The sequence below is a fragment of the Gymnogyps californianus genome, chromosome 1 (genome assembly GCF_018139145.2).
Source record: "Gymnogyps californianus isolate 813 chromosome 1, ASM1813914v2, whole genome shotgun sequence".
NCBI classification, from domain to species: Eukaryota; Metazoa; Chordata; class Aves; order Accipitriformes; family Cathartidae; genus Gymnogyps; species Gymnogyps californianus.
Window position 1 is genome coordinate 103,634,550 of NC_059471.1, and position 24,976 is coordinate 103,659,525.

The 24,976-nt window shown below is 41.5% G+C and overlaps 1 protein-coding gene across 1 annotated transcript; it reads left to right on the plus strand.

Moving 5' to 3' along the window:
* The first annotated feature begins 6,458 nt into the window (after positions 1-6,458).
* Positions 6,459-7,127, plus strand: LOC127028313 (claudin-8-like). The gene has a single exon (XM_050914031.1). It carries the CDS (start codon positions 6,459-6,461, stop codon positions 7,125-7,127), a length of 669 nt encoding a protein of 222 aa, XP_050769988.1.
* Positions 7,128-24,976: the final 17,849 nt, after the last annotated feature.

Here is a 24,976-nt window from a genome sequence, read left to right on the forward strand (position 1 = left end):
TTCATGTCCCTAAACTGTTCAGTGTAATTAATAAAGAATAACGTGATCAAGATCAGAGGAGTTGTTCTCCCTCAATGCTCCAGGCACTTTCACCTCATTGGCAATGGTCTTCTGCAGAGACGCAGATCCTCTCATCTGAATGATCCTTCACATACCATTTTCTGCCTCACAATGTGAGCCCTGTTCCATTCCAACATAAAAGCATCAGATTTGCTGAGGCCTTTCCCTCCTCCATTTTATACTTGTTTTTAAGTCCGTCTGCACATATCAGACTCTTTTCTATCTGTTTTCCTTTCCCTTCCCTAACTTCCAGCCCATTAACTCCCAACACATGGTTGGTAGAAATTGTTATTAGACATTCCTTCTTCTTCTGAAGTATTGTACTCTGTGCTAAACTACACATTTCAGATCTGGAATGAAAGCATCTACTGCTTGATCATGGACAAAGAAGTTCATATTTTGACTGTCTACATAGTATACTGCAATTAGGAACAGCACTGGATTGTCCCTGAGGGGGAGCAGTAGGCCCACACTGGTGAATCATTTGTGCCCTTGCAGGCTGTGGGCTGTCACTGTGCAGAGACACATCAGACCCAAAATTACAGTGACAGTGGTGCATCCTTGGAGCTGCTATGATTCACGATGCTGGAGAGGGTGTTCTGAGAGCAAGTGACAAAAATTAACTGCTTCCTGCGAAATACTCCTGCTTTCGTCTCTGTGCCAACACAAATCCAAAGTGATTTATGACTTCCAGGAAGAGGTCCTTTTGCGTGAGTGTGGGAACAGCTGGCTGGCTGGGCAGGGCTTCCCTTCTCTGCATCTTCTCCTCTCCCTCTGTTTGAAGGGGAACCGAGGTAAATCGGGAGATGAAATCTGTCAGCTATGCAGGCCCAACGGGCAGGGGCTATGCTGCTCCTTCCTAGGGGATGTCCAGCCTGCCAGCCAGGGAAAGTCAGCCAGGATGTCTCAGGGAAGAGGTGAATCCCAATCCTAAGGAGAGAGGAGTAATGGAACATCCTGGCCAGAAGCACAGAGGTTTGATAAAGGACTCTGGATTTGGGTAGAGAGAGAAAGGGAAGAGTGTGGGGGTAGAGGGTGACCCTGCTGTGTGCTGAGATCACAGGTTTGGCAGTGTCACTGGGTGCACAAGGTTGAGGCTAGTGGTGGCAGAGCTCATACTGCTAGGGTTTATTTTGGAGGTGGAAATTAACAGTGTAGTTAGTTATGTTCAGGAGGTGGGATTTGGGAGAGGACAAAGAGTAAGTGGGACAGGACTAGATAGGGAGGAGCCCAAATTATGACTGAGAAAGATGGAAAAAACCCCTGTTCTTCAAAGTTTGAGACTTGTTTAGTTACCCACACTGCTTGGTTACTGGAAAGCTAGTTCAAGAGTGTATTGCTATGCTGTGCTCCAAAAGCAATCTTTCTTGGGATTCTGAGCCTAAGAGTTTGTTTCTAACAGTATCAGGTAGTCTAATAAAAGCTATTACCTCTTTCTACAAACCTTGCCTCTCATCCATCTTTAGGCCATCACTGCCACAATATACCTTCTCCTCCTCTTTTATTCCACCATAGTAAATCGTGTAAATAAAGGAGTTCCCCTGTGCTTCATCCAGTAATAGCCTAACTGTATACCCTGCTGCTAACTCTTATGAAAACAGTCAATACTGCCTTGGGAATTTGCCACTGTTACATTTCCAACAGCTTAATGTGAACTGCACAATCAAATGCCCCCAAATATTTTCTAAAGGAATGCTTTGAGGTCCTGTCATTAAACAGCAAAATAAGATAGTGTATTTTATGGCAGGTTCTATTTCTATCAGGATGGCTGCTCCCTGTACGCAAGTATTGAGGTGACAAATACCTTGTAAAAGCCTGAAGCAGTTTAGATGGATTAAATACTCAAAGGAGTATTTAATATTTTATTACTGTAGGGTTTTATTACACTAAACTTGAGTTCATTCACAGTGTCCAGGAGACAGGCTTCCTCAGACATGGAATATCATTAAGAGTTTGGCAGTTTTGTCAGGCTGTGAATTTCAGGCATGCTGAGGAAGATGACGGAAAATAAATATTAGTTCTTTTCAGTTCAGCTGTCAGTCATGGGTTGCCTCAAAGCTAGAGTTAGAGGTCAGCACCCAAGTACAGTGCCTGTTATGTGTCTGGGGGAAATCCCTCTCTAAGCTACACTGAGCAGATATTCCTCTCACTCCAAAATGTGCCACGCTTGAAAAGAGGGGGAAGGAGATGTGCCTTCATCTTTTAACATATATACAGGCAGCAATATTAAAGTTAGCATAAATAAAAAGGCTTCTGTTGGCTTCAGTCCATTTTCTCCTGAATTAAAACAGAATCAAAATAACCTTTTGCTTCACCAGTAGGCTCAAAATACAGTAGTCAATCAAAATACCATAGAAAGTAATGGAACCATTAACTCGACTATGATTTTATTGACCAGCCCTTGTAAATAGTTGAAAACAAAGTGGTTACCCCAGCATGTAATGAATGGACTAGTGGAAGCCACAAGTAAGGAGGAACTGATGCCATTCACATGTGTTTCCAAAACAAATGATCTGCAGACAATCCTGACCGTACTTGTTGTATGCTTAAAGCGGATTTTACAGGTAGAGGATGATCTAGGTCTGTGTGACTTCACCCAGCACCTCTGCCCAGCATGCAGAGTGACTGCAGAGCCACAGCCTGCTGGACTCCCCATTGCCAGACTCTGCAGGTAGTTAGGCAGCTTTGCAGCCTTACTGGATAGCTGCAGCCTCTGGGAGGTTAAAAGACTTAACTGTAACTCTTAGTAATCACTAATCTAAAGTGTGCTTTTGATAAATCTGCATATTTGCCTGTTCCAAAAATGCTACTGAACCTTAAATTTAGCTCATTAGCCTGTAGCATAACCAACCTATCTATTCTTGACAAGAGCTCATAATGAACTGTGTACATTATAGTTGTACATTTGTACAAGATTAAAGTCTATTTGTCTACGTATAGGTGCATGTGTATGTATAAGGACTCTAAAATTCACTGTACATAGAAGATACAGAAAGAGGAATGAAACCTGCTTTCTGGGAGGCAATTAAGTGTTTACATTATTGATGCCTATAATTAATTAAGCACTGGGGTCATTGACAGGTTCTGTTAATCATGTGGACTGGAGATGCTCTACTTCCTCCTTTTCAAGGGGCATCAGCATTTGAAAAGCTAGGGAGGGAACAGGAGATATTGCCCCAGGAAAAGATTCAAATGAACATCCTGATTTGAAGGGAAGAGAAAATGTAAATCTGAACAGAGATCCAGGGAAAGATTAGGTGTAAAGGCTACGTGCTTCCTCAGTTGCCTATTTTCGTCTTTGAAGGTAAATTTTGGGGTGGACATGTTTGCATAAGAACTGGTATTCTCGTCTTGGCAGCTCTGCATCCAGGTATGCATCCAAATAGCATAACAGATGGATGATACACAGAATGAGGAGACTTCTAGAGTCTGGTCAGGTGTAAATGGGGTTTTCCTTTTATTTCTTCTCACCTGACACTAAAGCCATTGTATCTGCCATTCCCACCATCTAAGCATGTATTTAATTTCTACTTTAAGAGCTGTCTGCTGTTCAGAGTGATTTTGAAGTAACCCAGCCAGCCAAGCATTTCTTTCTGAGAGGTGAGGTGAGCCTTTAAATTGAGGTACAGTTCTCCAGGACATACAAGGGCGTAAGAGCTCCCTCCAGGCTGATTCAAACACAGGACTTTTCTGCAAAAGATGATTCTTCCAGGGATTAGCCAAGCCAGGGACTCATTGGCATTTAAGAGGTTGATGAGATTTTCCAGTCCTCATGAATTTCCAAGATATTTGTGGTGTTTCTTGATTTTTTTTTCAACCTGTCTCTTGTAGCTCATTTTAATTTCTGAAATTTATCTTCAAGTTTCAAAACCGCCATTTATTGGTTTTCCTTTCCTGCTTCCTTCCCCTCAGGTTTCAATAACAAGAACCATCCTGCCACTGGACAGTGCATGCAGCAGTGTAGCCTGGGTGTTCCTCTCTTACGCCTACACCTACACTGGATGTCACTCACCATAGGTACTACTTCCGATTAAAGATCAAAAAACCACTCAACCATTTAGCACTCTCTGGATGTATTGCTACACAACCAGCATATGATGCATTTTAATAGTATTTCTGTGAGCAGTTCATCTTCGATACAAACCATGCCCTGGCTGTCACAGAGTGTAATTTTATGCATGACCTCAATGGCTGACCCTCCCAGAGTCACGTAAGGAAAAATGATTTCAAAGCAATCTTGCTAGATAAGGCAGTCTGACAAACAGATTCAGGGCATTAGGCATGGTCTGTTCTCCAGCTCTGTATACCTTCAAGAGCTGGCTGCCTGAAAATGTTGCACAAACAGTTTTTCTGTTGAAAAATGACATTTAAATGCTAGTTTTGAGAGGGCTTTTCCATAATGAGTTGATTTCTTTTTTGAAGTTAAAATAACAAATCAAAAAACAGTTTTGAGAATTCAGAGGTTAAAAAATCCTACAAGATGAATGGAGACTGTACTCAAGTTAAATAGCACAGGTCTTATGTGCAGCCTTCTTCTAAGGGAGCAGTCTCCTGCCAGAGAAAAGAGTTTCTTTTAGACAGGTAACCACCTATGGCTTCTGATTTAATCTCTACCACCTCCTTCTTTGTGGCATTGAGCAAAATGCCTTAACTTTTTTGCATCATGGGATTGTTTTTTTATGTCTGCAGAAGAGTGATGCAATATTCATCTCTCTATAAGAGCAAATCTGATAATGTGTTTAGTTTCTAAAGGTTACATTTCACATCTTAGCTGAAGATATTTTTTCTCTCCGGATTCCTGCTAGCAGACTTGAAGGCAAAAATGAATTGCCCAGATCCCTTGGGAGTATTTTCCACATGGATATGTAACATTATACTATATAACTTGCATTATCTGGCACTCCTTCCTTACAGTTAGTAACTGTAGGAAGGAGAGGATTTTGTGGGCTGTGAGTGGTTTAGATGGGCGATTCACTTTTCATGGGTTTTAGCTTTTGCTTTGAATATGTTGTGTAGGCACCTAAGGCTGTAACTAAATTAATACCATCAAAGGCAATGTCTGATATTTCCAGACACACAGAGCCCACAACACTACAACCCACAAGCAATTGAAGAATGTGTCTTTCTTCGACAGCACTTCTAGGGGCCTTCATTGTCTTTAGTGGGCCACCATTTTTTTTTTTACCAGTTCCATTGGTTCAAAGAGCTGGAGTAACCAGAAACACATCAATTTCAACAACACCCATGAGCTGTCATCATATACTATCATCTCCAGGTAGGGAGAAGAAAGTAAAAAAACCATAGTGCAGCAGTTATTCCTAACTTGCCCAAGGCAAATCAGTCTTTGGCGTGCATTTTTGTCCAGGCTTGTAGCTATCTGTGCAGGCTGAGATACATGCTTGTGGGAGGGATCTCTGACTTCCTTCAAGGAGCACTGTACACTGAAAGAAAAACTCATCCTTTTCATATTAGACAATTGCCCCCAACCCCTCCTAATGTTTCCTGGAGAAGATTATTAGTATGGAACATAATGACAACGCTATCCTTTTAATGGGGAGAGAGTCTCATAGAGGATTATTTCCTAACAGTGACCTTACTTGTGGATTCAAAAGCAGAAGCTGTGAAACTCTGCCAGCTATTTTCTTTGTCGTTCTTGTGAATTATGCAGCTGGTAGAGTAAAGCTTTGATGTTGATTGGAATACTTGACTTTCCTGTACCTGTCTAATAGCATGATTATACTTTTGTATTTGATCAAAACGAGGAATCTACATTAAAGAGCTACACCAAGTACCTCCTAGCTTGATTTAAAAAAAAAAAATCAGATGTTTTCCCAGGGCTGTAACACTTAGAAAGTAAGTCCCACTCCAAGTCCAAGTTTAGCTTTTGTCATAAGAACAACTGTAATGACCTATTTTACATAATATTTTAACAGATAGAAGTTCAGACTTTCAGTACTAAATTTCAACATAGCTGCAATCTTGCAGTTAAGGAATTATTAGCCCTGCAATTAGGTACCTTTAATTGAATCCCTGACACTTACTTAATTATAGCATCACTACAGACACACTATGAGAAGCAGTAAAATCAGCTATGACACACCCCTCCTAGTTTCCCATTGGCTGGAAACTTGTTAGGCTTGATGGGTAGGCGCTGTAGTCAGAGGGGATTTCAAAGCAAATAAATAGCAGGTCCTTCTAGCCAGTCAGAAGTGGATTTCCACCTGTCTGAACCTCAGACTGGAGCGAGCTGCTTTTAAAAAAACCCAACAACTTGCTGTATGAGGAAACTACTGGAGAAAATATTCCCTCTCATACTTCATATTTCTTCTATGAAAAAGTGATTTTGGAGGACTTACTTTCTAGGCCACCTCACTTGAGGTGTCTTTTTCAGAAGAAGCATGGCTTGCTGTGTGTTACAAATCACTGGTCTAATACTTGGAGGTGTTGGCATGGTTGGGACTTTGGCAGCCACAGTTATGCCGCAGTGGAGAGTTTCTGCCTACATTGACAGCAACATCGTGGTGTTTGAGACCATCTGGGAAGGACTGTGGATGGACTGCGTCAGTCAGCTGGGCATCAGGCTGCAGTGCAAACCCTACGACTCTGTCCTGGCTCTCCCCCCACCCTTGGAGGCATTCAGAGCCCTCATGTGCATTGCAGTGGTCCTGTCAATCATTTCCTTTTTGATGGCCATTGTTGGTGTGAAGTACACTCACAGGACCAAGGAGGATCCCCAGGGCATCAGTATCTTCATACTGGCAGCTGGACTTGCCTTTCTCCTGACGGGCATCCTTGTTCTGATCCCTGTGTCTTGGACTGGAGGTAGCATCATTCGTGACTTCTATGATCCGAAAGTCCCTGTACCACTGAAACGAGAACTAGGAGCTGCGCTCTATGTGGGCTGGGTGAGCACTGCCCTTCTCATCGCTGCGGGAGCAATGTACTGTGGCTTCTGGTGCTGGGCTGATACATCCTCAAAATCCAGGTATCCATCGCTTTCCCGTCACAGATTGCGGAAACCTGACTTTGCAGGAGGGCCATCCCTAAGCGTGCATGCCTATGTGTAGTTGCTACATGTGACCTTTCTGCTTAGCATGTTGATAAGTACTGATTGACTTCAGCGTCTAATTAAACTCTGAGTTCGTAATGGAGGAACAATTTTGTTCATTTGCTATTTACTGTTGACATACATATCTGCTCTCTAACATACTCACAGGAAATGTTATTACATGGGCATTATGTTAGAGCACAGTCAGAAGAAAAATCTCACCATTTTATGAGAATAAAGAATGGCATAGGAACAGCAGCAGCCACAAGTCTCTCAGAGAAGATGAACATCATATGGTTGGCCTGGAAGGAAGGCAGCTACTGTGCAATACCATTGCCCCCCCCTAAACCCATGATATGCAAAAGGAGCAATGCATTTTACTCTAAGGTAAAGTCTTCATAAGGACTGCTCTAGGACAGTGGTGAGAAGCATGGAGTTGGCAGCAAGGCTGAAGCAGCTGCTGAATGAACGGAGAAGCCGCCAGCAATCTAACTTCCAATATTGGCACACAAATATTCATGCGCACCCATCAGAGGCCTCTGTGATTGACTATGGATTTCATCGATGCTTGTGGAGTTGATGTATCCGTCTTATCTCTTCTGCAGGGCACAGAATCCAGCTCATGGAATAACAAAATTTTTAATCACTTCACTAGACTTTGCCATGAATGTATTAGCTTTCCGTTGCTTGCTACCTCTCATCTTCTATGACTTCTCCTGTTCTATAGGTAGCACCTCCTCTTCTATAAAATTCAGGACAGACCATCTGTCTTTATGCACTTTAAGGCACCATGCTAATGTAAAGTATAATTAAACAAGCCAGGCAATGTAAATGTGTAAACCCCACTTGCCCATTGGAGGATCAAGAGTTCCTTCCTATATCTTCCATCACACCCACAAAGCCAAGCCCTGATGTTGTTCTGACTGTTTTGTGTTCGCAAGGCTTATTTGAAAATGTAGATTGAGCAGCCTGATGTCTGTCTGTCCATTGTGCAGAATTCAACAGTATTTGCAGCTGTGCATTTTTTTTTCACAGCTGAAAACTTGGAACCTGCTTTTGACAGTGTCCATGTCACAATGTTGATAAGTGACCAGAGAAGGTCCAGTTCAAAACATTTTTTTCTGGTTCTTTACACAGTAGTAATGGATAGTACCATTTCATTGATGATTTCATGACACAGGTACTCAGTTTGATCCTTTTCTGTGTCTGTGACTGGTATCTGAAAAAAAAGGTGTAATGACTTTTCGAATTGAGCAGAGCAATGCCTCTATATATTCATTTGGCTGTTCAATTTGAAGCAGAACATGGAAAGCTGCATTTAATTAAACAAACCTTTTATTAACTTGACTTCAGATGAACCTAAATGAAACAGTGCCATTGAACACAGATATTCATTACATATATTAACTAACGTGCATTTACATTTAAGACAACCAGCTCAGATCTTTTAGTGGGAATTTTCTAGTCACCAGAAAACAAGTTTAGTGTATCCTGCTCATCACTTGAGCAGTCAAATCAGCACTTACTAATTCCAGATGAGCCTTTAAGAGAACATTTGTAAGTAGGTTTTCTAGTACTAAAACATATATTTTTTACGTTGTCTTATAGCTGCTGATGTCTGTCACAGCAGCTGTTATTGGGTCAGACAGCTCATTTCAGTGGAGTCATTCTGTTGACTTTGGTAATAATTTATACTACCCTGAGGACCTCCACCTATTATTTTATTGTATTTATGTCCTATAATACATATTTTGTTTAATAAGGAGCTATTTGGTGACTAAGTCAGAATTACACTTTTTGGATTCATTTAGATATGACATTTGTGATTATCAAAGCAGAGGATGAAGATATTTGCAATGCAAATTTGATACATATTTATATGTAGGTAATGGATTTAAATGATGATGTATTCAGTGTAATGCAACTTTATGCAGATATAAGTGCTTAAGAAGTAATTAAGTGCAGTTTTCTATAACATTAATTAAAGGATCCTGAATGCTTTCACTATTGGTGGGTTCATCCAGAAATCAAATTTGAACTGGGTGTGCCACTTACCCTAGTAACTTTATTTTCAAAGAGCTGAAAGATAAAACTGCTTTATTTGAGCATTTAACATTAATTTAATAGAAAACCTAAGCTTTTTACATCTAACATTAGCACCTGATGGCTGCATATTGCTCCATTTCTCTCTTTCACTTGTTGATCAAAAGATGAGCTCAAACAACATCTCTAAGCTCAGACAAGCTTGTGCTTGCCTGTGGGTTTGGAATCTGACCTTGATTCCAAGCATACAGCTAGGCTGGGCTACTGTTCAGATGTCTGGGGTTTTATTGACACAAATGGCAATTGCTGGTGATGTGATTTAGCACCTTAGACTCACCCAAATGTGTTTAAGAGTCTGTGATACTAAAATCTCTGAATTTAATGCAGGAACAAATTTCTCATAAGAAGCTAATCTGCAAGAGATGTAACACAGTGGTTAACCTTCTCCCTTCGAACAGAACAGAAATTCCTTTATTGTGGATTCTGGTGGGGAAAATCCCAGAAAGATGATTACTAGATATTTTACCGCTGTATGCGAGGGATGCATTTGGCTGAGTAAACTGTATGGGTGCATTTGCATCTGCTAAGGGAGACAGTTTTTTCTTCTTCCTTTTCCCCTATTCAAAACCTGTGATGCTCAGAACTGACTAGTTGGAAGCTGCAGTTTGGAGGTATGAGTAAGAAGAGGAAGTTTTAAGGGCTTTAACGAAAAACTGCAGTTGAGCTTTGAAAATAAACTGCTGCTGTTCATGAGTTTTCTGAGGGTACAGGAAGACCTTGGCTTGACAGGGGTGATGGAGGAGATTGCACAGATCTCTAGTGCCCAAGGCTGCACTTTCTACCCTCCATCTGCTGCTCCAGGAGAGCTCCTGCGCCTTCTGGGTTATATCCAGCCAGACCCAGTCTCGGGTAACCCCGAGTGTCTAAGGCAACTCTTGGAGCTTATTTAGATGGCTGAACATGTCCTTCCTGAGTGAGATAGGTGAGGAGAAGATGCTCAGGAACATGTGTAATGCAGCAAAGACATTTAGGGAAAGGGCCACCTCTTCACTCCAGGGCGCAGGAGGGTCATGGAAACAGCACTGGTTACACACTTACGTGACAGAGGACCAAGAGGAAGCAGGGTGTGAATAATTGCTATTGACTGGACTTCCCCCTCAGAAGAAAAGGCCTGACATGTGGGTGTCATTTGATGTGGATGGGCCAGGGTTTACTAAAACATTGTGTCAGGTTTTCGTGTGCTGGAGCTCTGCTTTCATTGAGGAGTGGAGGCAGTAAACTTGCTTTAGTGATACTATGTTAACATTCCTCTAGGCACAGCTGTCAGAAACTTCAGGACTGCTGTATTTGTTAACAACAGCTGATTAAATACTGTGGTTAAATATCTAGTTTAATATCCTGATGCTATCATATACTTTAATATTTTGTGATTGCAGGACAAAATGACTGGAAATATAAGTGAATAGCTGAGATTTTGCTATGTATTTGAAATAAACGTATGAACCCCTCAGATTTTTTTTTTTTTACCATTGTATCATTGCTTCTATTTTATATTAAAGTGAATGAATGTATTTCCCCATTGCCAGGGAAAGACAGCTTCAATATTTTTATAAAGTACTTTTCTGATTCAGTCTTGGTTTTTACATTATGCTTTGGGTTTTGCTAGATAATAAACAAAGTGGATCCGATTCCTTGGGAAATAAAATACACAAAACTGAGTTAGTACTGACTTCCAAGACTTGCATATAAGAAGCTTCCTGAAGCAAATCAATATTTCAAAAGCTGGTCCTGAAATGTATATTCATCTCTGAGATGAAAAGAAAAGATTCTGGAGCAAATAATCCACCACTAAGATGCAGCCAAGGGAATATATTTATGGCAAAAATGACAGCTTAGCAAAACATTTCATTATAACAGAAAGATGAATCAGACAGGTTTTGAGACAAATAAATGCATGCAGTCATCAGTCCTGATATGAGGAGACAAAGCTCTGTGTGAGGGACATTAAGACTAAACAAATTTATGTTAAAAAATATTACAACTCTCCTGAAAATCAGTGTGAGGATTCACAAAGTCAGAAATGGGAGCTTGATTGTGTCCTTCTGATTGACTGTAACCATCCTTTTGAAAAAGGCACAAGAGGTCTTTTCAGGGGAGTCCTACATCATCTTTGAAAACTGGGACAAAGCTGACCCACCAAATAAACAATTCTTTTCCTCTGTATCTGGTATGGAAATGCTCTCTGACCTACACACTTTGCTTTCTTCATTTGAGTCTCAGAGTCTGAGTAAGACTAAGTTGATATTTTATGACTACTTTAAGAAACAAAGAGCAAAAGCAAACAAGAAATACCCTGATAAGGGTAGGACATTTTCAGCTGAAAAGGTCTGTGTCAGTGCTTCTTGCGTTCAGTTGCCACTTGCAGAAAATGTTCCAGCTGTCAATGAGGACAAACAAAAAATATTCAAAAGCACAAAGATTTCATTTTTAGCAACATCAGGGAACAGAACTGGCGAGGGAAAGGGTTGTGACAGCAGTATTAACAAGCCATGTACACCCACAGATTCAGCATCAGAGAGTTTGTTCAATTCCAGGTATCAGAATAGATTGAAGCCAGTGTGTCTGCAGTGACAATATAACCAATTGCATCATTTTTAAAACAATTAAAGGAAAAAGAGAAAATACTGTATTGAACTCAGCTGTTTGTACCAGAAGAAAAGCAGAACACAAAAGGTTACCTGAGATTCCCATCCCTACACTTCCAGCCCTTTAAAAATGAAAGAGTGAGCTAATTTTACCATTAGGCTTTTTATTCTTTTATCTAGTCATTTGCCTGTCCCTCCAAAAACGCTTCTCATTTGAATGTGTCATTACCTGAACAGAGTGAAATTTTGAGGCATTATAGAAAAGTAAACTTTACTGTGCTTTTACTTTCTGTTACCAGCCAGTTCAAGCAGTGAGCCCAACAGCATGCGTGTGCTGACGCAGAGACTGTGTCAGTGACACTGCTCTTCAAAGCGCCTGCTTCATGTGGGCCCTGCAAACCAGAACAAATCTTGTTGGTAAGATGTGTTTTAAGAAGTGTCATTTTAATCAAGGATTCTGGATCTGTCTGTTATCCAGGAGTGCTCACCGCTCGAGTTGTAATAATTGCTGCAGTGACAAGGGAAGCAAAGCTAGAGAATCTGGATGCAGCTCTCTGCTCTGAGGATGGAACTGACAGAATTGCCTCAAGACGTTTGAGCTAGTTATCGTTCATCCTAACGCGTGTATGCTTCCCTTGCCTCAATAATTTCCAAGCAAACACTACCTGTGTATCAATCACTAGAGATTAATTTATCATGCAGTTCCCTTCAGCATTCCCTTTTTTTTATTTAAACATCGCTCTTCATTTAAACAACAACAGAAAAAGAGCTCACAGCAATTTAACTGACAAATCCAACACCTTTGTGCAAAAAAGATGCTTCAAAAGTAGAAACCACAAACCCATCAAGTTCTGTTGCCTGCATCAGCATCAGTCAAACTGAATAATACATTAAACTTGCTAAATCTCTGTTGTCCACTTCTGCTATGGACCTTAATCTGTGGTCTTTGTCTCAGTTACCATGAAGTAGTCCCTGATTGCCAAATGACAAAGATGATGAGTACATTAGCGTTTTAGCTTCTGTCTGATGGATGAGTGACTGACAGAATGATAAGCAATGTTAATTCATTCAGAGTTGCCACTGTAATGCCAGATGGTGCTGGGAGATAGAAGATAATCTCTAGACCCCAACAAACATTGCCTCGCATACTGTCACATTCATTCTGAATTTAGCAAAAATTGGCAACATAAACTCCACATGTTGAAGAAAAGTATATTGTTAACTAAGTACTTTTTGTGAGGCCAAGTTTCACAGGTTAGTCTGAGTCCTGGTCTCTCACTGGCACATCCAAAACACCTACCACAAGCTCTTCTTACACCAACATAGTGGCTGCTGCAGCCACGCACAGGGAGATGCAGGGAAGGCCAACACTGGTGCTAGAGCTCCTGCCTGCAGCCCCAGGACAGAGGACACACGATGGCAGACTGCCTTTGCAGGGATCTAAAGGAAGAGCATACTCCTTCCCTCATCTAAATGTGCCCTTGTGGTGGGTTGACCTTGGCTGGCTGCCAGATGCCCACCCAGACGCTCTCTCACTTCCCATCCTCACACTCTTCCCCTGCCCCAGCATGGTCTCCCCAAGGGCTGCAGCGGATCCCTGCTGGGGCGCCTGAAGTACCTCCTCCCCCTCCTCCCTCTCTCCCCACAGGGCTCGCAGGGCTGTTTCTCACACTTTTCCCCTTACCCATCACTGCTGGGCAGGGTTTTGACAGAGGCTTTCCCTGAGGTGCCGCCATCGTGGTGCCTGCAGTAGATCAGTTGGAGCCGGCTGGAACCGGCTGTGTCCGGCATGGGGCAGCCCCGGCCACTCCTCACAGAGGCTGCCCTGCAATCTGGGCACCCCAGACCTCCACCCACACCTGGGCACCTACAGCCAGTACAGCCCCACTGAAAGCTTCCTCCTGGGGTGCTGGGCAGCTGCAGGGCCATCAGGGCAGTGCGGTGCCCTCCCTCCCTACGAGACGTCATCCCGCAGCCCCCAGCGAGGTGAGCCAGTCTGGGTCAGCGATGGTGACTGGGGTTGGCCACAGTCTGGCCATCACCAGGCGCCACTGCGGGCCCCAGGCCTGGCTGGGATGGCAGCCCTCAGGGTGAGTGCAGCATTCGAAGGGAACAAGGCTGCAGCCGGTTTTTGTGGCAGCACCATGTCAGAGCTGGCCTTGGGCACTGGCAGGCAGACCCTGGGGGGAGTGGAGGAGGTTGCAGAGCCTCTTGGTGCACTGTCCTGACATTTCCCATCTGTAACTGTCTAACCCAGGTGTTTGGGCCTGAAGATCTCCTGGAGTCCTCCTGCCCTCTGGCTTGGCCACAGCCAGCCAGGATAGGAGCAGTGAGTGCGATCGAGAGGGGTGCTGCTCTGCACAGTGCTGGGTGGAAGGCTCTGATGAGATGACCAGCTCATGCCATGGACACGCACAGCTGCCTCTCGTGCTCTGTCCCTTCTGTCTGCAGCAGAGGGACTGCACGGGTTTCCAGATGTCTGTGCTGCTGCGCTGGGACGTGCCTTCTCTCCAACAGTGTTTGCCCCCGCTTTCCAAGTCTACTTGTGTGCATGTATGTTCAAACAGGAAAATGTGGTGATTATCAAAGTAATTATCAAGAAATGGAGTTTGTGGAGTAAGCAACTCGATTTGGCAAGGGATGTGTACAAGGCAATGAAGTGTTGGTTAACACAGCCAACAAAAAGCACTGACCTGTCTCTGAGCAGAGCAGCAGTGACTTCCTCTCCCTGGGCTCACCACACCCATTACCTGGTTTGTGTGCCACCCAAAAAGCTGTTTGACACCCTGCAGTTTGGAAACACTCCACTGCCAAGAGCTAATTACATGCTAATCTTTCTTTGAGTGGTGCCCGTGACAAATTATCTTTCAAGAGAGACTGAGCATTCCTGTGTAATGCACTGTTCGTAAACCCATGGTTCACCTGGCCTTATGGTACCAGCAGGTCATTTCAAACCAATACCATTTCACATGGAAAGCCAAAACTCCCTTAAAACCTTTCAGGGTGAAATAAAGGTATAGGGATGCGAGACTTCAGAGATAAATGTTCAAGTTGTTTTAGTACACTCGTGAGTTAGGAGTGAGGGTAAAGTTCAAAGTTTATTGAAGCCAATGGAAAGGTTCTTATTATGCAGACATGTCAGCATCAGTTATAGTTATTCAAGATCAGCTGTCAGTGGTCCTGGAGACGCTTGTTCAGTTGCTCAGAGTTTGATATAGGGATGGATAACACCCTGCAACTGCCTGCTGAAATTTGGTGTTGGGTGTTCTTTCTCCTTTGGCATTTCTGAAACAACCCTCCCAACTCCTTGTGTATGCACATACTTGCGTGCGCACACACACACACACACAGTGGTAGAGACATGATGGCCATGTACTCTGAAGTTATTTTCCATAATTTAAAAAGTGTTTCCAGATTACACAATCTGTTACATCATTGGTAGACTAAATGTTGCTAAACATGGAGATTTTCCAAAGATTAGAAGGACATAATCAAGTACAGTTTACTCACTGTGTATTTACTTCCCTAATTAGCAGCTGAAAATCCACCCCTCCCTTTAAGATACATTTTGGGATTTTTATAATTATGTTGTCCTGTCAGTAGGGGAGTTAATGAATCCAGGTTGGCTTATTATTCCCCTTACCTCAGCTTGCACTGCGGGGCAGCTGGTCATAGCAGCCAGACATCTTCTCCAGTGGGTAGGAGACATGGATGCGGGGCTGGGCACAGCCACCCCCCACCAGAGATCTGCTGCCCAGGCCGCTTGCCTCTCCCTCCATAGCAGCTTTTTTTTTTTTTTTTTTTTGACTCGCTTTAAACATTCTCCCTGAAATCTGTAGTAACTAATTTGTCTTTGAGGCTTTGACCTCTGTGTCAAATAGGATTGAAATTGGCTGAGAGGTACTAGAGTTACTGGGGGAGCTGGATGGACAGACAGAATAACAGCAGAAGACTAATTTTCATGAGAAGGAGAGCTGAAAATGTATTTTTAATGAGGCTTGACACTACCACATTTTCCTACATTACTTCTGTGGTAGAATATGTAGTTCCTAGCACTTCTATGAGAATAGTCTTAGTTAACTTCAACCTCCAAACCAGCAGACAACAAAAAATAATCTTTTTCACAGGATCTAAATTAGTAATGGTTATTGGTGGGGTCTTTTCCTTTTCTAAATGATTTAACAAGAGTAGATTCTTTTTTAATGCCAGAATATTTCCAACAATGTGATGTAAAACTCTCATATCTGGGTTTTTTTATCTTCCCATCACATTTTAAATAATATGTCAGTGTATTCGTTATTAAACTTTCACTTTACTTTGTATGCCTGTGAGTGTATGCAGTTCGTTGCATAAAATGTTATCAGTTGGCATCAGCAGAATAAAATAGTGGTATCTACATGTTGGAATAATGTCATGCTTTTGACTATGCAGCTTGCTTTACTAGCAGAGCATTGCTGCTCCAGGAAATCAATACAATAACACTTCAAAAATGATTACTAATATTCTATATTAAGAGAAGGAAATACAGAAATAGAAATGGCCAGATTTTTGTTTTATTGGGCATGATCTCTTCAGGTGAAGAAAAAATCATGCCTTGATGAAAGCCATAAAGCCAATGATTTATGTAAGACTTGATGACCTAATAGTACCATCAAAGAAGAAAGAAAATAGAAAGATCACATGATTAGCTGGACTAACAACTAAACCTTCAGTTGGGCTAAGGACTGTTTAATAAAGTGATTCTAGAACAGCTGAAATACTGGGTCTGTACTGCTCTAGAATGTTTACTTTTTTCCCCAATTCTGTACAAAAAGTGATTAATTGATCTTTAATTAAGGGAAAAGGTAAGATGACCCAGGGGAAGGGCAGAAAAGCCAATCTCTTTTAAATATTCATAACATTCTACACAATAGTCAAACTATGAAAGCTCTTACCCTTTATAACAGATAACTATTAAATTTTACTAGGACATAGTTGTTTTATTTTTCAAGCTAATTATAAGAACAGGGACCATGTGTGTATTTGAATGAATTCAAATTGCTATTTATTTTTTCAGAAGCAAGTTTAACAGTAGCAATAATGCAATTGCTAGCCACAGGAAGTGTATTGAGGTCTAAATCAATCAATCAATCTTAATAATGACTGAAAACAAAATTCAGCTTTCAATATACTGGAGTTCTTGTTAAAAAAGATTAATTTCCTGCCCCTTTTCTAGCTAAAATCCCACACCCATGTTTTATTCATACATTTGAAAATTTATTTTTACATTTATTATTAGCATTAAGATTTAATACATCTTGTCTGTCTGTTGTCAAATCATAAATCTTAGTTCCCCCAAATTCCCAGTGCAGCTATTTATTCAGGAAAACCAAGTATTCTTAGATTACTCTGCACTTTTATTTTGTGACAGACCGGGTGATCAGATTAGTTGCACAGAACAATTTATTTCTACAAAGCATCTTCTAGCAGAAGTATTAGAGGATGTCTTAGACTTTACTGAAATCCACACATGAAAATAAAAGCAGAGTTTGAAGGTAGGATATGTGATATGGAAAGAAGCAATAATTAGGAGTGGGTAAGGACAGAGAAAGGCAAAAACCTATTTTAAAAGGATAATGACTGAGCAGAGGGAAGCTGGGAGGTTTTAGGAGTGCAGAAAAACAACACTGGTGGCATTTAGAACGCTGTAATAAGAATTACAGTACTTGCACTTGAAATGTCAACACATACATAGTGTTTTCTAGCAAATAGCAGCCAGACTTCAGAAACACTGCAAGCACCTAAAGGAGAAGAGTCTGTGCTGGGAAACATGACAGTCCAGACCATACCAGAAGTACAGGGTAAGACCACTAGAAACTAGTGCTTAGTCATTGCTTTGTGTCTTTAAATCACTCTCCGTGTGTTATGTAAATTAATATCTGTGTTTTCTGTGAGACCAGGAAGATATGTGATTCTGGTTTTGTAGATGGAGGAAATTTTAAGGCCCTGGTTACGCAATGCACACAAGCACACACTTGCCTTTGCTAACTTCTTGCATGCCTGACTAAACTGACGCCCTGGTGATTTCTTAGGTTTCAGCAGCTAGGAAGCATAACAGTGTTAGCACTTCCAGGGCCAGATTCCTCACACGCACCCTGTCAGCTCCATCAGCCCAGTGAAGCCTGAACATTATGTACCACACAGAGGACGAGGCTAATGTCGTGGAGGCTCACACAATCAAATTAAACAAGTGTTAAACTCAACGAAATTTATTCTTCAATCAAAATCGTTTATGACTCCGACAGCATTAGCAAACCATAGGTTCAATGACATAAGGGGAAATTAATACTGTGGAACCGACTTAAGAATTCTTAAGCTTTAGAAATGATGACCCAAAATGCGCATATCACTCACCTAAAGCATGAGGGCTCTCAACCTGCAGGAGTTACCGCGGGTGGCATCCCGACCCACGGGGAGAGTCCCCGACTGCAGACCTGCTGCTCTGAGGAGGACTGGCTCAATTTGCTGTCCGGCTGGGCTCCGTTTGTACCCTGGTTGAATCTGGTCTGTGGTCATATATGGTCGATGGTCGAGAAGTTTCGTTCAGCCAAAGTGTTTCATTGGCTGAGGGTCTTGCCTTTCGACCAAAGTGTGTACGTGATGGCCATCACCGGCCAAAGCGTGTACGTGACCACAGTCACCATGTGGGCCGGGCGGCTCGACCCCCAAACCACGGCTTCTAGGGATTTTTTTCGGTCAGAAAGTTTCAGTCTCTATCAGGGCAGTTGTATCTGCCACAGCTAAGAAATACCTAGTTCTCAGCTACAAGATCAGACCACTCAGCTATGCTCATAATGGGTAACTGGGAAGAATAAACAGTATAAAAAACAAAGGCGTGAGAAGAGACAAACTATTTCCAACAAGGAGATAAGCTAATAGGATCTAACAAAGGTTTTATTGGTGGCCGGGAAGCTGATGGGCCAGAGGAAATTGTGCAGCAGCAAAGTGGCTCACAGAAGAAGGAATGATTTAAAATATGCATGTATATGCCTGGGATTTAAACAAATATAGAGATCAGTGATAGCTGTAGGACCTCATTCAAAACTGAGTGGAGCCAATACACTCCAATAATATCTGTGGGTGCTGCACAGATCCTTCATGTTTCTCATGGGACTGTATGGGCTCTGTCAGTGTTGAAAAGTCTTCATTAACATTTTGTATTTTACATCTTGACCAGATGCCAATTCCTGATGGAGCTACATGTGAGTACATGTGAGGGAACAGTATAACAACCTGTGCCAGCAGCTTCCTGTCAGTGACTTTATCAAATGCTTTTGAAAGGCAGAAATAAATCATAAAGGACTGCGTTTCTCTTACATCTGTATTAGCTCAAAGAATTCTAATTAACCAGGAAGGGTGGACGTACGTTCACAGAGTCACATGGGTTTGTCTCTGGCAGAGGACATTCTTGTTAAATAATGCACTGATGAAGCAACAGTTTAAGAATATAGATGGAGAGATAAATAGATGTTTCATGACTCTCACCTTAATTACCTATTCATCAAGTATAACTGATCATGCAGAAATGCCACCTGGGTTGCAATATTCTGGATGAAGGAACACTGACTAATCTCCAATCTTTGGGACTGGTAGCTCTTTTTAGTAACGGATTAAGTATTTCTGTTAATATTCCTGCTCCTTCATTCTTAATTTGCTGCAGAGCACTTAAATGAAATCTCTGGTCCTGGTGACTTCGTGCAGTGTAAATGATCACTTCTGCTTCATGTCTTTTCCAAAAGCTCTCTGTCTCTGACAGTGCCTTATCCATACTGCCAGCCAACAGCAGCTCTGAGGCTGCTATCTCCCCTATTTGTTCTTCAGTAAGTCATTTACCTTTTGGAGGGCTTTGGTTCTCCTTGAATCGGGCTGTTTATTTGCCAGTACTGAGCTCTTTTACAGACTTTCAACTTCTGAGATGGATAAAGAACTCAACGCTGTCGGGTTAGTGGCCTTCTGTGTATGCATTTTATCTTTTATATCTGCTTTGGTACAGTGTCTCAAATGGACAGCACATACTAAATGTCTATCTAGTCTCTCTTTCTCTAAAGCCCTGCAACAGACACAAAACAATTCACTCTTCCTGTAGTATTACGTTATATACTGAAACCTGACTGACAATAATATTCTTTTAGAATATTCAGAGCTTGCTTTGTATATTTCATAGGATCCTTTCTCTTGCTGTAATTAATTCTCTGCATCTGGCCAAAGATTGCATTTGTTATCTTCCTGAGCATAAAAGGTCTATTAATATGTAAATTAGCAGGTTTTAGTTTTCTTGGAGCAGAAGAACTTTTTAACTTTTTAATGATAAGTTCACAATAGTGGTCCCTTTCTATGCTTCAAAAGTATAAGTTTTGCTTGTATTTCACTACAGAATGCCAAAGTAAAAATCATATTTTGTTACAGCAGGGAAGATTAATACCGGACAGCCTAGTTCTCTGCCCGTGGCTGTGGAGAATTACCAGCAGAAGCAGGCATAAATGTGTTGGAAATTAATGAATTTAGTGAATTAAATCCTGAACTCTGTAAAAAAAAGAGCAACGTGTGTAGTAGCAGTCTGAATGATCCAAGAAGACAGAGTCACCTGCCTTGGTTACATTATATACAGAAGTTGGCTTTACATGTGCCGTTGTATCTGTTGTGAGTATCTATCTCACACACACCATACACACACACACCACCCCCTGCTCCAAATTGCTGGCAGTAGGTGTACGACCCACAGACTGCACCAGAAAAACACAGGCTCCATCCACACTAGGCACCTAGAGGGTGTCTGTTGTTACCAGGATCATAAGTCAACGTAGCTTTATGGAGGTTAGTGGAATCGAGCATATACCAGCCAAATGTTTGGACCTTGGAGGGGACGTTTTCATGAGCTGTGAAAGGATATTTTATGGATAAAAAGAGGTCCTTTCCTTTGACTGCTCTCAATATAATAGAAACTTTCAGGCTTATTATATAAGAAAAAAGCTGAAAATTCAAATAGACAGCAATGCTTAGCCTGGAAGTCTGTTTCCTGGAAAGCTTTATGATTTCTAAAAGGATGTATTTAACCCTGCTGCATGGTTGTCCAAAAATGTGTGTGGCTGTGGTGCAGCATCTTCTTTACCAGCACATGATGAAATGGGAAGTTAGGTTTCTACCTGAATACACTTTGTGAGGTTTCTTCTCTGGTAAGATTTCTACAACCCTGTAAATCCTCCACCAATGGAGTATGGTTTGCACTGGTATCACCTCCTCCAGTTACGAACTGGCACAGTCCATGGAAACACTGGCCTGCTAGCAACAACATTAAAGAGGTACAAGACCGCGCACAGCACACCCCGCCTTCAGCTCAGCAGAGGACCAAGGGTGAGGGCAGGGGCTGAGAGGGGGCTCCCACTAGCAGTGGCAATTGGGGAGGCTGTCAGTGAGACAACTTGCTAGCTAGCTCTGTTGTTACCTGTCTGGCGGGGGGCACAAAGACTGAGAGAAATTTCTATAAAGACAAAATCAGCAAATGTGATTATAATTGCAGAAGACACATTTTTTAACCTAAATTGGACACATACCTGTTCAGGTAACTGTGCTACTTGCATTCTAGGAAATTCAAAGGGTAGATCCTTTTGCGTGTAAAGCACTTCTCAAAATCGTTTTCCCATGTTTTAAAATCTACGTAAACTCATCCTCATGCCTTTAGGATCTTGCCAAGACAGAAGAATTTGGCCCACTAGGAAAGTTATAATTTAGTAAGTTTAATCTAGGCCACAGATATATCCAGCTTCATTCAGACTTCATCATTTAGCTTGGAAGGTGATTGGGGTAGCATAACATAAATACTGCAGTTATCACAAACACTGTCAAGTGAAGACACTGATTTCAGTCATGGACTAATAAATGATTTTTCTGAGTACTTCTGTATGATTAAATACACTTCTTCTGTCTGTTTTGTATATTGCACAAAGAAATGTGTGCAGGACACCCTTTTCCTCAGGCTATTTTCTTCCTCAAAATACATTTTTCTAATCTTTAACAAGTATTTTGCTCCACCTGTGCTAGAAGCCCCCCTGACATGGTTGAGAGTTAACTATTTCTCTGAGTCTTCTCTGTCCCTGCATGTTGAAGAAGCCATGGCAGCAGCACTGCCAAGGGAAATAAAATTGAACACCACAATTCACGATGCTCCCACATGTAGAATAGGAGACCATGTTGTAGTATCTGGTCTACCAACAAGGCTTGCGCTCAGCAGATCCTGTTACTCATTTTCTTTAATTTGAGAGCTGTGACTAGCAGTACATGTCATGACCCAAGGCAGCCCCACTAAAACGAATATTGAATAACCTTAGTAGTAGAAATGCATCCTACTATGATGAAGGAATTTTTAGAGCAAGGTTTATGCCCTATGGCTCTACACTGAATAGCTCCAGATAGCACAACCCTTGGGCTAGATGACCCTCATCTAAAGATTCAGAAAACCTGTGGTATTCTGTATACTTTGACTTCTGGAGTCTTGCTGCTGGCATTTTCCCTAGCTGTCTTCCCCTTTATTTCCCTCTCACCATCTGATTTCCCCTCCAGAATATCTCTGCCTTTCAGCTCTTCCTCAAATTTTGTTTTTGCATGATTGGCGATGGTATGTCCCCCTACACCCCCCCAGAGAACACTTGCTTTCTGAGAGAAGGGGAATCCTAAAATATCTGTTTAATGTCACATAGTCTCTGAAGCCCCAGCACTTAAGCATATGCCTTATGTCTGTGTTGCATGCCAGGCAGTTACCACTGGCTACTGAAAGATGATTCTGATTTTCCTGGCCCCTGTGATACCAGCTTGCCATTTGGCCCCTGCAACTGCAATAGGATGCACTCTGCTATGCTTTGGATGCTCTGGAGTATACGATGGGAAGCTATAGAAATTCATGAAGTGCCCTTTTGCCCTGTTTCCCGGGATGAAAAACATTTGGTTTTTACCCAGTTGCCTGAAAAAGAATCGTAACTCAAGTAGGGTAGGTGGAATGCAAACAAATGCATTTATTTATGACATACAGTAGAGAACAGCTGCAAGTAAAGACCAACAAAAGAAAATAACATGCTCAAGGTGTGTTGTGGCAACTCAGATAAATCAGTCACATGGCAAGGTGACATCAAAAGCTCTTACGTGACCCCTGGTGAGCCAGTTCAGAAAGGTCATTGAGCTGAAAGCTAATGCTGAAGTCAATCCAGCAAAAAAAAGAAGTATCAGTTTTCAGCCAGATCAGCTGTCTGAAGTGGCTCACCCTGTGGTTAAATTCATGTGAATACTAGCACAAGAGAAGGGTGGAGGGTTGGGAGAGACTGAACAGCCCAGATCTCGTCATCCTAAGCCACTGAGAACTGCACCTGCATGTGCCCATGTCACTGCAAAACACTTCTGTCATTTATACAAGTTTGTACAGGTAATGTAGTTAAATAAACATCAACATGCAGTAAAAATATGCAGTTCATCACTAGCTTCTCACTGGGAGAGGATATAGAAGTCATCTACTCTGGGATGACTATAGGTTTCAGGTGACTGAACCTCAAATTCTTTCTTTGGGGCATTGGAGAGATGGTGAGTGGTGTGTCAACTGAGTGCCTCACTTTGAAAGTTCTGACATTAAATGGAATTAAAGGAACAGAAATTTTGGTAACATTAAATACGGTAGTTTCTGAAGTCTGTGGATCAGAGCCTGGGAGCTGATACAAACTTGCCTACACCAAAATGTGTACAATTATTTGCCACTGCCATGAAATTGTTCAAATTGGCTTAAAATCATATTTTAAAACAAAATGACTGACTGACTTAGGGTTTTTGTATGTCTTCTGGATCTCAAAGTCCTTAGGTTCTCCTGCATGAACTCTGCATTGAAATCATAAAAGCTCCAATTGTGTTTTAAGTTAGGAAGAACTTCAAAAGTTGGGATTCTTCTGTAACCCAGTGAGTCAAGGGATTTTAAGAACATCAAATAAAGCTAGACTTTCAACTAAATCCTAATAGCTGGCATACTAAATTCATACACATATATGCATATGTATTTGCATATAGGTGCATAACTATAATAAAAAGACTTATCCCCTTCCTCAAAGGAATTTACGGTTCTTATGAGTTTTAATTCCTGTAGGCCATGTATGTAATCTCTGGCATAAACAGTCCATGCATATTTGAAACAAGGTCCTTTGATTAGTTCTTGATCTTTTTGTTTATTTTCCTCAGGGTTCATTTGTTTTTTGTTGTTGTTGTTGTTTTGTCTGACATTATTCCTGTCTAACCAAGAAAACAGGAGCTTTAATATTAGTTAATTCTGAAGTGGCTCTGGAGCTGAACCAGACTTCATGGAAGACTAGATCTACAGCTGCTCTGGTGCCTGGAGAGAGAAAGACAGGAAAAGTTATTTCCCTTGTGGTTGCTTCTTGGACCTGCTTGGGCCTGTCAGGAAAATTCTTCTTAGTTGTTAATTCAGACAAAATGCTTTATCATTAGTCTTAAACCACCTCAGGAAAGCAGGTAAAAAACAGCTATCTGTTGCTTGTGCAATGTGCAACCACCTTGGTCCTTGCTGAGTTTTAGGAATGGAAATTCTTAGTCAAAGACCTATTTTAAACTTATTTTGACTGGCAACTTAAAATTTTCAAGTTCTGATATCAAAAGGTGAAATATTTGGAAAGCATTAAGAAGGTAGAAGGGCATGTACAAAACCTCAGGAGAAATGATAGCTGCACTTGATGCTTTTTCATGTTATAGTGCTTGTCAATAACACTATTTTTACAGCTGAGAAGACATCCCTATTCTAAAGTTCTCACATTTCCTCAGCTTGCAAGTATTTTCCTGTATTCTGCATGTGTACGGCAGAATAGTCAGTTACTAGTTTCTAGCAGAGTTTAATTCTCCGTGAAAGTGTTGGCTGAAACTTGTGGCTAGGGACATGTTAACAACGCAATGAAAATAAAAAACAGTTTTGCCTTCCTCAGTGACCTCCAAAAACCACTCGGTTCCTGCAAAATAAAAGGCTGTGTTTTCTGTGTGAGCTCTTTCATATGCACAAAGAATGTGAATGGTGGTATGAAATAAATAAATCTTCAGTCAAATCAGATTACTTAAGCGTAGCTGGAAAGCAGAATGTCATCTACGGTTTGGCACTAAGCTTACT

Bases quoted from the DNA above. Each gene is read 5' to 3' on its own strand.
- LOC127028313 (XM_050914031.1), top strand. From the start codon at position 6,459: ATGGCTTGCTGTGTGTTACAAATCACTGGTCTAATACTTGGAGGTGTT.